This window comes from Diprion similis, chromosome 8, assembly GCF_021155765.1.
Source record: "Diprion similis isolate iyDipSimi1 chromosome 8, iyDipSimi1.1, whole genome shotgun sequence".
NCBI classification, from domain to species: Eukaryota; Metazoa; Arthropoda; class Insecta; order Hymenoptera; family Diprionidae; genus Diprion; species Diprion similis.
Window position 1 is genome coordinate 2,637,549 of NC_060112.1, and position 17,067 is coordinate 2,654,615.

Consider the following 17,067-nt stretch of genomic DNA (forward strand, 5'->3'; position numbering starts at 1 on the left):
TTTCATTCTGGTTTCTAGATGTCAAATTTTGATTTCTTTCACGTGACTAATGAAAGAAAAAATAGTTTCATTTGATGAAGTTTGGTTTTTTTGAGAAACCGGAACGATATTTTCGATTTTAAGAAAAATTACAAAAAAAAAAAAAAAAAAGAAGAAGCAAAAAAACCAAAATAACAAATCAAAAAAGTAGAAAAAAATCAAGTTTATCGCAAACTAGTATGTATACGTACGTTAATAAAATAACGTTAATAATTATATATATATATACATGTATACATCCGTATTGGTACAATACGTGAAATGCAGATGACAAACAGGAAACGCACAATGACTGAACGAACGATGGCTGCAGCAGTCTAGTGATAACAAACGGCTTGGGGAGCTCTCTTCGAAAATTCAATCAGCACATAAGTGGGAACAGAGAATATTACACCGTAAGCACACACAACGTATGTATATATAGAAGAAGAGACACCGCGTGCGATAATGATGATGATGATGATGATGATGATGATGATGATGGTCAGTAGACTCGAAGTGATGCAGATACGCAAGCCGATGCATGCATGGGAATGTATCGTTCTCCTCTTTTTCCCACCCTTTATTCTTCGTCATTTTTCCATTGATGTATATAAATTGAACAACGAGCAACAAATAATCAACAAGATGCACGTCTGTGATATTACATATATCATATTACATATATATTATGTGTATATTGCGTACAATCTACTAATACAAAGATGCAGATGCACTCTTCTGATGCACGCTGTAGTTTATACAAGTTGAATTATACGCTTGCATTATTTCCTTACGTAGATTTCTTCCTTTTCCATATTATTTCTATTCATTATACTTGTATAATAATGTAAATTAATTATTATTATTTTTTTTTTTTTCTTTTTTTCTATCCATTTTTACAACGATGACGATTTCATCTCGTCTATATATGTATACATATATCGGTTTTTTTCACCCTCTTTTTTGAATATTTAGACAAACTTTTTTTCCTTTCCTTTCTCTTTTTCTTGATAAATTTACATTGTAAGTCGCTACGTAAGTTATTGAAATATTTTTCATTTATTTTTACGTTAACACTTTAACGGAATTGATGAAATGAGTTGAGAGTAAAATGTTTGGAAAAAAAAATTTCCGTACAAAAATAACGGATCATGCATATACCATGTATAGAGATCTGCCAAGCAATTTCCGTTCATCGATGTACGAGTCTTAACATGTCAACAGTGATTTTAATCAAATTATTATGTATTCGCTGATATTTCTATTCATATATGTATTACAGTAATCGATAATTATCTCTTCTATATTTAAACGCGAAATTTGAATGAAAAAAGAAAAGAAAGAAATAACATGTTGACACAGGTGTTACCTGTCAAACAGGAAATGAAACGTACTTTATATGACAAGTATATCAAATCAAATTAAAACCAACGAACCCTCTTAACACCTGTGATTCATTATAGATATCAATTAACTAACGTCAAGATTTTCATCTTTGCATAACTATATCGCGTAATAATAGGATTATTTTTATAACTTTTCAAAAGTTATTCTTCTTATTATTATTATTATTATTATTATCATACTCAATACACTTAGGGTAAAATGCTCGCATCATCGATTCGATCTATCTTTATTACACACGTGTAGCGGTCATGATCGGAAGTATAACAGATGCACAAACTGGAATGATATCGATCATAGAAGTACAAAAAATAATAACTATTACGACATCTTGCGTAGGTTATAAATTATGTATTTTTGTACACGCATGGTTTCTTTTTTTTTTTTTTTTTTTTTTTTTTCTGTTTCAAAAACGTCAGTCGCGGAGCAAACTTCGTTCACGTTTATTAATTAACTTGTTACGTCATCGGACAATTTGGTCGCAAATCATGAAAATTCTATCATTGAACTATAGAAGAATTGGTGCAGAGACTGAATTTCGATTGTCAATTTTCAAGTTTTAATTCTGATTACCGATCAATTGATAATTAATTTAATTAATTTCTCGGAAATGGCTGAGAAGTGCATCTTACTATTTGCACCTCTGTTATACTTCTGGTCATTAACTATACGTGTAATAAAAATGGATCGAATCGGTGATGCAAGCATCGTACCCCCCCACCCCTTGCATGTTAGATTTAGAACGTAAGACGATTTTTATTTTTTCATTCTTTAGAATTATTCTTATTTTTTTATTCGAACCCCTTGTACAATAACAGTAACAATATAAGCGTTAGATAATTATCTAACGAGTATATAATGTATATATGTACTTAACCTGGATCCAAATGATCGTTATATTTACAGTCATTGCACACCTATAATAATAAAATAAGGCGAGGCACACAATGATTGTTTGTTAATTTGTGTTTGATAATGTGGAACCTCGAAGCTCTGATAAACACGTAAAATATAAAGGTGTGATACCTACTCTGTGACGTCACTATACGCGGTTAGATCACTAAATTTTAAATGAGAATTTGATAAACAATAGAGAAGCGACTAGTCGGAAAATTCTATAAATGTTGCTTGAATAATCGAATTAAAGTTAAAGTTAGGAAAATTCGATCTTAGTACTTTTTTATAGAGCGTGAAATTTCCTCTAAAAATTTGTATTTTTATATCTTATAAGTCAAGCCGTTTGCAAGAAAGAAAATTAAAATTTTTTCCGATTTTCTTTACGTGTTATTTAAATGGAAAGTAAAATATAGGAACCTCTAAATTTATATTATTATTAAGAGCGCATATTTGGATGAGATATGCTATTTGAGATGCTCGAACAAAATTTTGACACGCGTGAAAAAAAGAAAAAATTTTTGTTATTGGCATATTCTATAATATATCCTGACCCTCTAGGATCTGTTCCGTTATTTTTTATTTTATTCAACCTACAGAAAAGCGTACTGCAATTTTTTTTCAGATTTTTCGAACCAGCCGATCTCTCGAAAAAAATGAATGAACCCGATTTTCGAAAAAAAAGCACCCAACTTGAAAATTTTCAAAAAATTCACAAAAATTCTGTGTCACGGAACAAAAATCTTGAGCCATAAAATGTAGTGGAAATATTTTTTTTTATTACCTTATTCAATGTTATATCTTTTTCAGAATTTATATATATCGTTCGTTCCACGTCAAACCGTACAATTTTCGGTAAAAATTCAAATCAATTACTCCGATTTCTTTTTAATTTCACAGACGCATTCTACTAATGAAATAATGGAACATATATTTGGCGAAAAAAATTTGCGATCTTAAGATACGCGTGGTTGCAAATTTCAGGAAATTACAAAAAACGTCGCGCATGCGAACATTCAAACTGCTGTATCTTCGAATCCATTGGTCGTGAAAAAAAATGCAAGCGATAGCTTTTAAAGATCTTGAGTCATTCTATGCAGTGATATATTTCAAATTTGCGTTTGACGTTATTAAATAATTATTAATTTGTTTATAAATTTCATTTACTATTTTCATCATCGACTCACCAACTCAAAATTTTGAAAAAAATATCATCGTCTTCCCAATTCAATTCTGAAGAAACGCTCAAAATTTGCAATTGGAGTTCGAATGGGGTCAATTTTTTTTTATTACTTGAAAAAAGTGGGCATGTCGCACGGTCGACTGTCGTCAGCACAAAGTACGTTTATAAGTACACAGGGACTTTTTTTTTTTATTTTTCTATATTTATTTATTTTATTTTATTTTATTTAATTTCTATTTTTTGCACACATTTGCAACAGTCGACTGAATAGCTAATGATCTAATTTTTACTTCAATTTTGTTGTTTTCGTTTGGAATAAATAAATGGTGCAATAAAGTTTCTCGAAACGCTTTTGGAGTCCTTGGGCTTTCGTTTCATAATCATCAAGACAAAAGAATTCGGTATTAATATTTTTCATATTTTCGTTGACCCACGTGAAAAAATTGAAATGATTATTGATTGAGTCGTTTATATTTTGCAAACTTGCTCTTGCAACTAATCTTTTGAATTCATTTGTTGATTGGGAAGACGATGATACTTTTTTCGAAATTTTGAGTTGGTGAGTTGATAATGAAAATAGTAAATGAAATTTATAAACAAAATAATTATTATTTAATAGCGTCAAACGCGAATTTGAAATATATCACTGCATAAAATGATTCAAGATCTTCAAAATCGATCTCTTGAATTTTTTTTTTCACGACCAACGAATTCGAAGATACAGTAGCTTGAATATTCGCATGCGCGACGCTTTTGTGATTTCCAGCAATTTTCAATTCCGACACATTCTTAGCATATATTTTATTGTTAGAATAATAATATTAAAAAAATCTGTAACAGCAAGATTTAAGTGGGCATGAGGCATCCTAAAAAATGTAAATAACAATAATAATAATAATAATAATAATAACAACAACACCGATTTATCCATACTTTATCCAAAAAACGTAAAAAGAAATTCTGTTTCTTTTCACAGCTCCTTTAATTTATTACAATAATTATTTGATCTTCGTAATATTCGCGAGACAAAAAACGCGGGAAATTCAAATTATGATATATCACGGTTACAATTATTCGCGGATCGTCCGTTACATAATTATATTAAAAAAAACTCTACATATGTAGGGCATAATGTATTAATTATGTTGTTGTTACGTCTCGCAAGATGCTTATGCACACACACGTAAAAAATATGTATGTATATATGTATATATATATATATATATTTATAAATATATATCATAATCGTCATCACGCGACAAATGCAGTAAACACTGTTCTGGGTTATCGCGTTAATGACCCGAAAGAAAGAGATTGACACAAGGGATCGATTATACGTATATGTAATACGCGTGGATCAAAGTCTTCGACGAAACATATTTTTGCGGGGGTTCGGACGCAAGTTATAAAATATTAATATATGTATAAATTTATACATCTTGATATACTTGAATAATAATCACAATAATAAATTTTACAAATAATAAAATTCTCCAATTTCATTATTATCTTATAATAATATTCGTATGTTTTAATAGAAAAAAAAATATGAAAACAGTTATATCGTCTCCAGGCTCATCTTATCTTTTCATATTATACAATAAAGTTACATATATATACATATATATATATATATATATATATAGCTAAGTTTCATTTTAAACTTAGTCAAGTTTATTAGACGAACAGCGAACAGCTTTAAAACGTGATATAATACTGCCGAGAAGCCTGATGTTTCTCGTTTGATTTTACAATTAGTATAATATATTTTATTATCGTAAGCCTACGTGCAGGTATTATGCACAAGTGCACAAGTCTGTGAAAATTTTTCAAACAAACAATAACAATTATTAGTTTCCCGTCGCGTCGAGACATCTTTAAAAAGTGATGTAATTTATTTTACAGACTTTGTTTGTTTTTATTTTATATTAAATTTCTTTAAAACAACGAATTTTATCATCACTTTATAAACAATTTCGATGTATTTTGAGCAAGTTTGTGTAAAAAAAAAAAAAAAAAAAAAAAAAAAAAGATCACTTACCAATAATCTTAAAATAATTCCTCTTCGACTGTCTTTTTTTTTTTTTTTTTTTGCTTTGCATTATTTTTTTCATTCGGTCCTCTTTTGTTTTTGGAATATTTATAAGCTTAGCCATCGGAAGACGAAAAACAAGTCGCTGACACGTAGAGAAGACGGGAATACAAATAAATGTATGGTTCATTTCTAGAAACGAATGTACGTATATGGAATAAGCATGTTTATATTTATTTAAACAAATGTAAAGAAGGAATAATTAACACGATAAAAATTTGCACAATTTGTCTACCGACGGTTGGGAATTTTTTCTCGCATTACCATTTTTTTTTTTTTTTATCATTACCACGTTTTATATAATACATACTTGTGTATGCACAATGTATACAATATATATTATATATATATGGGGCATTCCATGCCAATTTGACCTGAATTTTACCCTTGACCTGTAAGATTTGGCGCACGATTTTTTCTATGATTGTTCGCACTTTGAAAGATACTCCGTTTTTTTTTTTTGTCAACTCAATTTTAATTTTCTACAATTTTATTATATACGTAACAATTAATTATCCTTTTCTTTTTCTTATCGTCTTTGCTGGTAGGATTTATTTATTCGGACAATAAATCGCGTTTCTGTGATAAACTTATGTCATCAATTCATCATCTCATTGAAAAACTTTCTGCGGTTTTATCGTCTCTCATTTTATTTTACGTCGCGATATATATAAGTAATAATAATCGCTTTTGCCTCTTTCGCTCATGCAAAATGTTTGTAATAGTTGACGTTCTCATGATTTGCTTGAGTCAAAAATCGATACGTTTTTCAACGTATAATCATCGCTGCTGTCGTCTCGAAGACTTGAAGCAGCAGTATTGATATCCTTTAATTTTCATAGAAAAAAGAGAAGGGGAAGTTGTTACAATCAGTTGAAAAAAGAAAAGTTGATTCGTCATCAGATCTCCACATTTTAAGATCTAGAATATCAATTCTGCCCATTTTCGGATAGACATCCGTCTGATGTTTGTCCGTCTATTTGACGTTATATCGATAACGAAGAAACGGATTCAAGTGATCTTGATCCCAATCGATTGAGCTTTGCTTTATTTAGAACTGATTAGCTTCTCAGTCTGATCGGTCCAGCAATTTTTGATATATTAGAATAAGTGTATAAAAAAACAAATAAAAATGATAACATCTTCGAGATGAATCGACAGATTTTCATGATTTTGATCTTAATCGACGCGGCTTTTTTTTAGCTTCGAATGGATCAACTTTTCGATTTCAATCGTCTAGTCGATTCCGAGTTATCAAAACTTTCGATGACTCGCATAGTTATAAATAATATTTTTAGATAGCGACTTCGAATCATATCCGAGCGGAAAGTTCTTAGATTGGTCCATCAATGTCAACCAAATTTTACCAAATTTTTGTTAGTTTTAAAGTAAAAACTTTTATTTTTCAGAAAACATTAACATTCTCATACATGTATGTACACATATTTTTATATATATATATATATATATATATATATATATATATTCATGTGTCGATATAACAATATTTCAACAATTACGGTACGACCGTATTTTCTTTTTATCATTTACCGTCTGCTTAGACAATGACAGTTTTGTACGCGGTTAAAATTACAATATAATATAAGCCATTTGAAAACTTAACAAAATCACGTGATGACATATGCATACATGTATATATATATATATATATATTTTTCTTTACGTGTAAATTAGTACCTTTTTATTTCTTTAACAATTTATAATTTCTTAGATAATAGAACACGTGGAGCTGCACAAGCATATATTTGTGTAACAATATAATTAGGAGATATTTAGTCGTTAAAAAAAACAATCAGCAAATAACAAAGGTATTCAAGATAAACGGAAATATCATTAGGTAACAAAAGAATAATGCATTCTTTGCGTTATTCTCTTATGACATATTATATTCAACACAATTGTTTGAAAAGAGGAAGATTGGGTGTACACAATGGTTGAAAAATTTTCGATTATTATTGTTATTCTTTTATTTTATTTTATTTTAACTTTTTTATTTTGTGTAAAGACTTTTTTAAATTTCTGTTACATATAATGTCAATAATGTAAAGTAGATTCGTATACAATCGATTCTGCAATGTGTAGAGCATATCTCGGAAAAATTTCCCGTTCAAATCGTACGGACAAGATATAAAGATAGCAGCCATTCGAAAAGCGATGTTTCTCGATTTACCGAAGGCATTATGAAAGTAAAAAAAAAAGTAAACTATCCAAAGTCAGTAAAAGAATTTAAGAGAAGAAAAACGCTTACTCACAACATGAAAAATTGTACAAGAGATGAGACACGTACGATCAGTCATCGTTTTGAGTTCTCTTCTCCACGAGCCTCATAGCTTGGACTCCCAATTTTTCGGCGAACAATTTCGAGGCCCTAATCTGATTATCGTGATAAGTGATTCCGCCGTCGAGATCGACTTTCCGCATGTGGGCCCGCTCCGGATCGCCGGGTATCAAAACGGGCAAGTCACCGGTGGTTGGAAGACACCTCAACTGTCCCACCAAATCGGTAAGACGGTCCTTGGAACCGGGACCAAAACCGTCGGGATCGATGGCGAGGAAGCAGTGTCCCAAATCGGCTACAGCGTCGCCAGAACTTGAGTCCCACTTTCTTATATTAGGCCCGAATTTACTGCCGGCTAGTATACCGCAGAGAACCTCGACCATCAGGCCCATTCCGTAACCTTTGTAACCAGAGTTCCGCTCCTCGCCACCGAGTGGCATGAGGCAGGCGGTCTTGACGGCTTCAGCCGCGTCGACGGTCGGTTTTCCATCCGGACCGAGGGCCCAACCCTCGGGAATCGGCTCACCCTTACGGGCTGCAAGTTCCATTTTACCAACGGCAACGCAGGTCGTCGCCATGTCCAAGACGAAGTCGTCATTCGACTCCGAACCCCGAACCCCCAACGATATGGGGTTCGTTCCAAGCGCCGCGACTCGACTTCGTGTTGGTGCCATCAGAGGACTCGTGTTCGTGCACGAGAAGCCGATCAGGTTATCCGACATCGCCATCAGCGAGTAGTACCCCGCTATTCCGTAGTGGTTCGAACCTCGACACGTCACCATTCCTATTCCGTACTCCTTAGCCTTCTTCATCGCCAACTCCATGCAGTACTTACCGGTGACTTGCCCGAAACCGTTCATCCCATCCACCGTTGCTACTGCCTGAAGATTTATCGGAAGGGGGTTAGTTGGTTGATTTTGAGCAGTTGAGATGCTTTGAAATTCCGAGAGACTTGACTTCATTCTCAAGTTACTTGCAATCGTTTCAAGACAGAGTTGACTTAGAGTCAACGGAATTCGTTTGAAAGGTGGTTATAAAGACGCGTTGTACACCTCGAAAACGCGGGGATGCAAAACTCCTACACCGCTCAAAGCGATCAGAGTGAAATTCGGGCAGTTGATGCCTTATTTTGGCAACGATTGGAGCGACTTTTTACTTTTTCAAAATTTGGAAAAAAAATTTATAGATTAGTTACCACCCACAAAAATTGACTAAATTTTCACCGTTGCACTGAATGGATCGAAATGTCCGGTATGATGCCACTCGCCGGTGATGAAACACACATTTTGAGCACAGTTCCATGAAATTTGATGGTGAAATGACGAAATAGCAGCTGATCTAGTTTTCGATTATGAAGAACACCGAAATCTCATTTTGGCGACATTTGTTACCGACCTTTCACGCATGTCGGTAATTTTTTACCGACATTACACGCATACATAACCGGCATGCGCGTGATGTCGATAACAAATGTCGCCAAAATGAGATTTCGGTGTTCTTCATAATCGAAAACTAGATCAGCTGCCATTTCGTCATTTCACCATCAAATTTCATGGAACTGTGCTCAAAATGTGTGTTTCATCACCGGCGAGTGGCATCATACCGGACAGTTCAATCCATTCAGCGCAACTGTGAAAAATTGGCCAATTTCTGTGGGTGGTAAACAATCTGTAAATTTTTTTTCCAAATTTTGAAAAAGTAAAAAGTCGCTCCACTCTTTGCCAAAGTAAGGCATCAACTGCCCAAGTTTCACTCTGATCGCTTGAGCGGTATAGGAATTTTATATCGCCGCGTTTTCGAGGTGTACAACGCGTCTTTATAAGCACCTTAAGTCGTTTGAACTCACTTCAGGTCTACTGATATTATTTCAATTCTTTTCAAGCCACTATAATCATCTGAAGTTTTGAGTTCACAAAATCTTGACTATATAATCGAAGTCAGTTGAACTCAACTGACTTGATTTGAATCCATGAACTCTTGGATTCAATTAAACTACTACGAGTTCACGAAGTTCAAGTAATTTGAGATTAATCGCAGTCATTGGAACTCACAAGTATTCAAACTCATCGAGTTCGCGAAGCTTTGACATTTCAAAGTCAATTGAATCGAATTGAATTCATCCGAGCTCAATGAAGTTTCTAAATCAACTGCTCGATTAATACTCGCATGACGAACCCCTCGGAACCCCAAATCACGAAAGAAGCTCAAAAAGCGAAAATCGTGAGACGTCATGACGCCCATAGGGAATGGCGTAATTGGACTCACCTTGAAGTCGGTTATTATTCGAGGTTTAGCCTTGGGATCGGTTAACTTTTTCGTCACATCTTGAACGTACATCTCCATACGGTTCATGCCATGGCTAAAGTGGCCCCTATAATCGGCCGTGAACAAATGTTCACCTACGGTTATGGCGTCCTCTTTACTGGCCCCGACCTTCACCAGTGAATCGGCGATGTACCGAATGACCTCTTCCTTCGGTGCCACCATGATCTTCGATTTCTCGTTCTCCTTGAGCGACAACGACATAGCTAACGCCGAGTTTTCACAGGTTTGCGAAGTCGTCCGTCCCAAATTATCTATCACTTGGTTGATTCTCTTCGGAAGTTTGGAAAGCAGTGCTCTCCCGACTTTCATGACCCACAATATCCAACTTGTTTGTTCAGCCAACTTCACGCTTGTCTTGTCCAAACTTTCTTTGTCTGTACACAATCAACTTCTCTCCGTCTGTCTATCGTACTGTCTTACACGACTATTCATGTACGATCGGAGAGAAAAAGAGAGAGAGAGAGAGAGAGAGAGAGTTTTGATAATGTCAAAGAGATTAATCTGCATATTCTGACACTTGACCAGTCTCTCTATATCATTTCGAGCACGAAGATAACCGGAGACCAATTTAAGATTATTCTTTAACTACCGCCTACCGCTGACAACCAATGCTTCTTAAACACTTTCAACGGTTAAATCATCCCACCATAATTCCTGTCTTCTTTTACCATGTATCCGGTCATCATCCGAGTAAACTTGAGTCAGTTATGCTTTCGTCTGCACTTGACCTTCCATTTCGTAACTTTTAACAATAAGTATCAATAAACGATCCTTGGCTCTTCCTAGCTTTCCGATGAATCGGTGGTATTTGAGACAGTACCATTCACGCGTGCTACCTCTTTTTCTTTCTCTTTCTCTCTCTCTATTTCAGTATCTGTCTATATCTCCCTATTTTCCTCTCTTCCTACTACTACGTGAGCAGTCAGTTGATCAGCTTACGTAACGCTTCTTCACGACGGTGGTAGAACCGAGCTGCCCATTCAAACCAATGGCAACCGCCAAACTCTGTCAAAGTATAATGTGAGAATGTATATGGATGTGAAGCAGTGTTTTAATGCCGAAGTGTGTTGTTGATGTAACAATGATGACCACGTTTGAAAAATAACGCTGCATACCGTGCATTTATTCAGATGTCCAGAGTGTTATGTTTGTAAAACTTGTAATGTGTACAGATCTCTGGTCAATATATAATGCGAGATAAAACCTTGATTATGGCGTTCATGTCTACAGGTAAGGTGAGTGTACCAGTTATTGATACGTCTAACGCTTTTATTTTTACAAAATTATAAATTGACGATAGAAATTGTGAATTTCTTGATAACTAAAACCAATTCCTAAGTGGTTAGACTCTACAAATTTAATTTTTTAACCAAGGATCAAACAGATACAACCAGAAAAGGTCGATAATTGGGCCAGGGGCAATAACTGGGTACATTTACCTTAAACGTGTTCAAGTGTGTCTTATCGTTAAACTCGATGATATCGGACTGCAAAGTTTGTTTTCATAAACGGTTATGGATTTAGAAGCATTGATATAAATGAATATACATTAATTCATATTTTTAGAAAAATCTTAACAACTGCGTCTAGTGTGCCAGTCTAGTTTACCCATAAACGCTGAAAATGATTGGAAAACTTTAGAGAAACGTAAATAGAAAAAGGAAGAATTTATTTATATTAATTTTACTCAGATCGTTTGTTATTACTGCAGCAGTATTTTCCATCTCGTGATAGGTGTGTAAAAAAAAACTATGAGTATATGTATAATGTAGTACGTACGTTTAGAGGTATACATATATACATATACACATATATATATATATATATATATATATATGTATATGAGATCTTCCGTATTTTCGTATATTCTTCCGATTCTCGTTTTTCAACGGGATAAAATCTGTATCTTTTTTCTTATTGTTTTTTTAACTCTTTTTCACTCGTACACGCGAATATTGTCAAATTTTCTACTAGATATCTCGCGTGTCGTCTCTCTGCCTGGATCGACTACGCAGCAGGTTGTTACTTACTGATTGTGAGATGTGTGGAATTACGACGGTTAGCGCTGCCGCTCTCGTGGCAACGGTTCAGCTTTATGAGCGCCAAATACACAGGCAAATTACATGTATGTATAGGTATGTATACACATATCATCCTCGTATCTGCCTGATCACCGAGGATTTGACAACTTACTTCTACACGTAGGTGTATTGCTGGTTATTTTATATCTATATATGCATGATAATATTATACGTTAATTATAACCATGCGAATTGTCATGTATTATAGACACACGTTATACATATACACAGAGAGGCATAATCCAGGTATGCATACGTGGGATACTCAGACGACTGCAATGCGTACTTGTAAGTATATACTTGCGATTAGATGTTAGATTATTTCTCTAAAAGTGAGAAATAGAGTTGGAGAGGGAGGGAGGAAAAATTTTTATTACCGACGAAAGTAGGTGAGAGAAAAAAAATCTCCTAGTATTTCATAAATTTATCATATTTTTTTTTTTCATTCGTCCTACATATATTATTTTTTGAACCTACATATTCTTATTCTATTTTACAAATCGTTACATCGGTATAAAATATTGTATCCATCCATTAATATTATTATTATTATTATTATCACTATACCACGCTCAAAAACAATTCTAAAATAATTTGCACATGAGGATGAAGAAGTGAGAGAGAAAGAAAGAGGAAAAAAATTATCCGCTGGAAATTATACAATAAATTAACAACGAGTCAAAGATATTTAGTATTACTGGAGTTCCTCTATCGGTGAAACGATGCGTTCGCCTTGTTGAAGCAACCGGAGTTACAGCTCTCATTGCATCTTGAGCATCGTATCCCGCCACGGCCGTTTCAAAAGTTGTAAAAACAAATGATGTTCGACGTTTTAGGATTACCGTATAAGAATATTCTCCAAAGATGATTGTGGCAGAATACGATGCTCGATCTGAAATGAGAGCTGTAACTCCGGTTGCTTGAATAAGGCGCAGGCATCGTTCCGCAGAAGCTTACAGTATATACATACAATATGTGTTGTAGGTATATACAGATGAATATAAAAAGGGTACAAATTGTATTCTATAAATATTTTTATTGAATTTTGATACTTTTTTTATTCCAGCACACTTTTCCTTACATCTTAATTTTCTGTCACACGTGATTATAGGGTTACGTAATTATCCATATGTGTATATCTTTTTTTTACATATACCTACCTTCATCTCGATGACTTCTTTTTTTTTTTTATACCCACGAGGTAAATGTGCACACGTGTATAACATTGTTATACGTATTGTAAATCGATGCTATATACACATACGACAATATACAATTAAATTCTATTTTTTCATGTACGTATGTACTGTAATAAACAAGCGGCGATGGGCACACAAGCAAACACACAAGCTCGACGCGAAGGCTGTTTAAACGCTTTGGAATGAGTCCAATTATTATCTCGTCGCGAAAGTGGTGAAGTGGTGTAAGGCATAAGGCTTTTTTGTGTTTGTGTGTGTGTGTGTGTGTGTGTATCTGTATATAAAACTCGTTGGACGATTTATTCTTACTTCGTTCACTTTTTCAAATTGTTCCCACTTTTATCCTTATCCTTATTGATCTCGTCACGACTTAATTATTCTTTTTTCACGTTTTATTTTCTCCCTTTTGCTACTCTAATATTAATTTAAATACGACTCACTGTCACTATCTCTCTCTCTCTCTCTCTCTCTCTCTTTTCTTTTTCTCTTTCTTACTCGTTGTTAGCATAATATTTCAAAACGAAATCACGTGCAATTCGCGATTCGATTAACGTAATATTTGGTTCACTGAATAATAACTGGTACACATCAATAAGAAATTATAATCTGAGTTAGATTAAAAAAATAATATACAATCAGGCAGCGAAATTGCAGAATATAAGTTTAGTACCGTTGCCGCAATCCTATCAATCAGTAGGAGGAGAAAAAAAAAAGAGAGAAGAATAAGAAAAAAAAAAACCAACAACATTATCGGTAAAAAATCGTTAATTTCCTGGGTTTTTACTTGAAAATAAATAATTCAAGAGACGTCTCATGTGTAAATGGCCGCGTGACTCGTTTCTTGTTTCTCCTGTATAAAGTATTACACAAAATAGAGGAATTTCAGTGGCAACAGTTAAATGAAAAAAAAACTCATTGATATTTGAATATACTAATGAAACGTTTTTTTCTTTTTTGCTGTATGTAAATATATATATATATATATATATCAGCGAATCATCGCAAATCGATCAAAATATTTTATGATGAATCCCTGCAGTTTATTCCCACACGACGAACGCCGCGATTCCGCAATTCGCGCATCCTAATTATCGTACTCGTTCGAAATGGCATTTATAGCTCATCAGGTGTGTGTCACATATGTATGTATGTGTGCGTGTATATACATATATAATATATATCACACATACATACGTATTGCGTCCCCGAGACGCTGATTCTTAACTATAAATATCTCTCTATACAGAGGTAGAAGTGTATATATATATATATATATATATATATATATATCATATGTGTGTGTGTGTCTCAACATCGCCGAATACGTTGACACTGATATTATAATACGCATAGTACGTAGATGACATTGCGCAACGTAGAATTTCAGTAGCTGCAATCTTATGCACATATGATATATATGAATACATTGAGTGTATTTTTGTATTATGGGTATGTCACGTGAAATTCTGCATGCATTCAGGAATTGACAAATGATCCAGGGAGAGAGAAATTAAATGAGAGAAGAGGAAGCGCAGAGGTATAATTCAACTTAAAGCGAAGAAATAGTTTTTAAAAACCTGCACTCTTGAATTGTGGAATGTGTTTTTTTTACAAAAATTTATTCACGACATCGTTAAATATCGAAGCAATGGCTGGCTATGAGCTAATCGAAAAATGAACGGATCAACGATCGGTTTTTTTTTTTCACAAAAATTTCTCCTTGAAACGAGGCTGCCCCTTGACAGGCAACCAGCTTCTCGCCTGGTAAGGTGGCGAAAATTGGGTTGCCTGACGTTAGGCTGAATCTGTCTTCCGCCTTCCTGAGTTTTAAGCTTATATTTTGACGCTTTTTCGTCGCTTTTATCTCTAACAATGAAACAATTCTTAAAAAAAAAAAAAAACCGGTTGAACGGTTTTGTTTCAATTGACCGTTTCATCGCACTATGTATTATATATTAGACTGTATCAAAAAAATCGACTATTTTTTTTCTAAATTTAAGTAGATAAGATGCTGTCCAAGTTTCAGCTCTTAATATTAATATTCAGAGGTGTTTAATCGCGATTTTCTATTTCCTATTCAAATAAAAGATGAAAATTTTTTTTTTTTTTTTAACTTTAGAATTATATAACTCGTCAACGCATTAGTGTACCAATAAGACCCGAACGCCTTTTCGTAGGGAATTGAACGCTCCACAAAAAACGTCGATAATGATTTTTTGATAAATCTACTCTTTCAAAAGTTATTTAAGATCGAAAGGTATGTAAGGACGAAATCGTCTTGATTATTACTGTGCAATCTATTTACGTAATGTATAATAATCGACTTTGGGATGACTTCTTAACTTCCTTTTCTTTTTGTCCGCGTAAGATCTTGATCAATCATTGTGCACGATCAGAAATATACTGCATAATCAGGCTCTAATAAAATATATGTGAACATATGCATATATTATGTGAATGTAACGTGTTTCATGCAGTTCATAAATTTATAACAATCATCTACATCCAATTCGAATGTTAATTATACGCATAAAATATAATTTTTATTGTTGTATGTTATTGTACCTGGAGTTTATCGGGATATAACTTATTATATATAGTGTACCTACAGATATATATTGTACATACATAACGTAGCATTTGATGTATATATACACTACATGTATACACACCTATATATTATCTATAAAAGTTTGACAGTGCTTTCGGCAAAGCGATAGTCGGTCAGCTAGGCATACATACGCTAATCAATGATGCGGATTTGGATTATCTTAATACATATAATACATACGCTTTACTTACATAGTGTCACACGGTATGTATTAGAAGATTATACGCTCTGCTCGAGGCGACTTTATACATGGATTCAGGACCGTAAATTCATCATCGATATTACCGATGTCGATCGTTATACGAGATGAAGATTATTATACACATATGCATACATACATACATACATACATACATACATACATATACTTGTGTTTATTGTATGTTATTACACGTACATCTGTATATAAAAATTACTATTTCAGGCGTGCAAAAACGTTACGTTGATTTTACAATAATGAAAGGAAGAAAGAGTAAGAAGAGATATTTTGCAACGCGAAAAAAAGTTTTATATTTTATCGCGGTATAATCGACGCGCTCTGAAGACTGATGAATTGAATGATCGAATTTTTTATATACCTAATACATAATACACCGTATCATCGTTCGGAATAATGATTTTTCACGCAACTTGCACAGCTTGTACGGCATAACGATGAGCGATTTATGCGTATACCTATATATACATACACATATATATGTATATATGAGGGTGATGAATGCAATAATCAACTTTGATTTCTGCGGTATTTACTAATCATGTCTTACAACTCGCGTAGAGGTGAAACGACGGATCATGCGTAATGAAACGTGGATGCCTGCGTGCAGTGAATATTTTCTGCATAATTAGTTTATTCATTTTAAAAAACTTGTCACGCTGATCGTCTTATTCGTTATAATATGCAGCCATTATTATTAAGATTCTTCGTTGGCCGTTTGTTAATGAATTATATATTTTG

The 17,067-nt window shown here is 33.7% G+C and overlaps 3 protein-coding genes across 3 annotated transcripts in view; 1 reads left to right on the forward strand and 2 right to left on the reverse strand.

Moving 5' to 3' along the window:
- LOC124408937 (bestrophin-4) overlaps window positions 1-17,067 on the forward strand; it is a 341,487-nt gene that overhangs the window by 60,283 nt on the left and 264,137 nt on the right. The gene's annotated exons all lie outside the window — the stretch shown is intronic.
- LOC124408933 (chloride channel protein 2) overlaps window positions 1-17,067 on the reverse strand; it is a 39,163-nt gene that overhangs the window by 21,209 nt on the left and 887 nt on the right. The gene's annotated exons all lie outside the window — the stretch shown is intronic.
- LOC124408947 (uncharacterized oxidoreductase YjmC) lies at window positions 7,080-11,011 on the reverse strand. The gene is made up of 2 exons (XM_046886286.1): window positions 10,159-11,011; window positions 7,080-8,774 (listed from the first exon to the last, which is right to left on the reverse strand). The coding sequence occupies exons 1-2, from the start codon at window positions 10,525-10,527 to the stop codon at window positions 7,905-7,907; spliced, it is 1,239 nt and encodes a 412-aa protein (XP_046742242.1). The 5' UTR covers window positions 10,528-11,011; the 3' UTR covers window positions 7,080-7,904.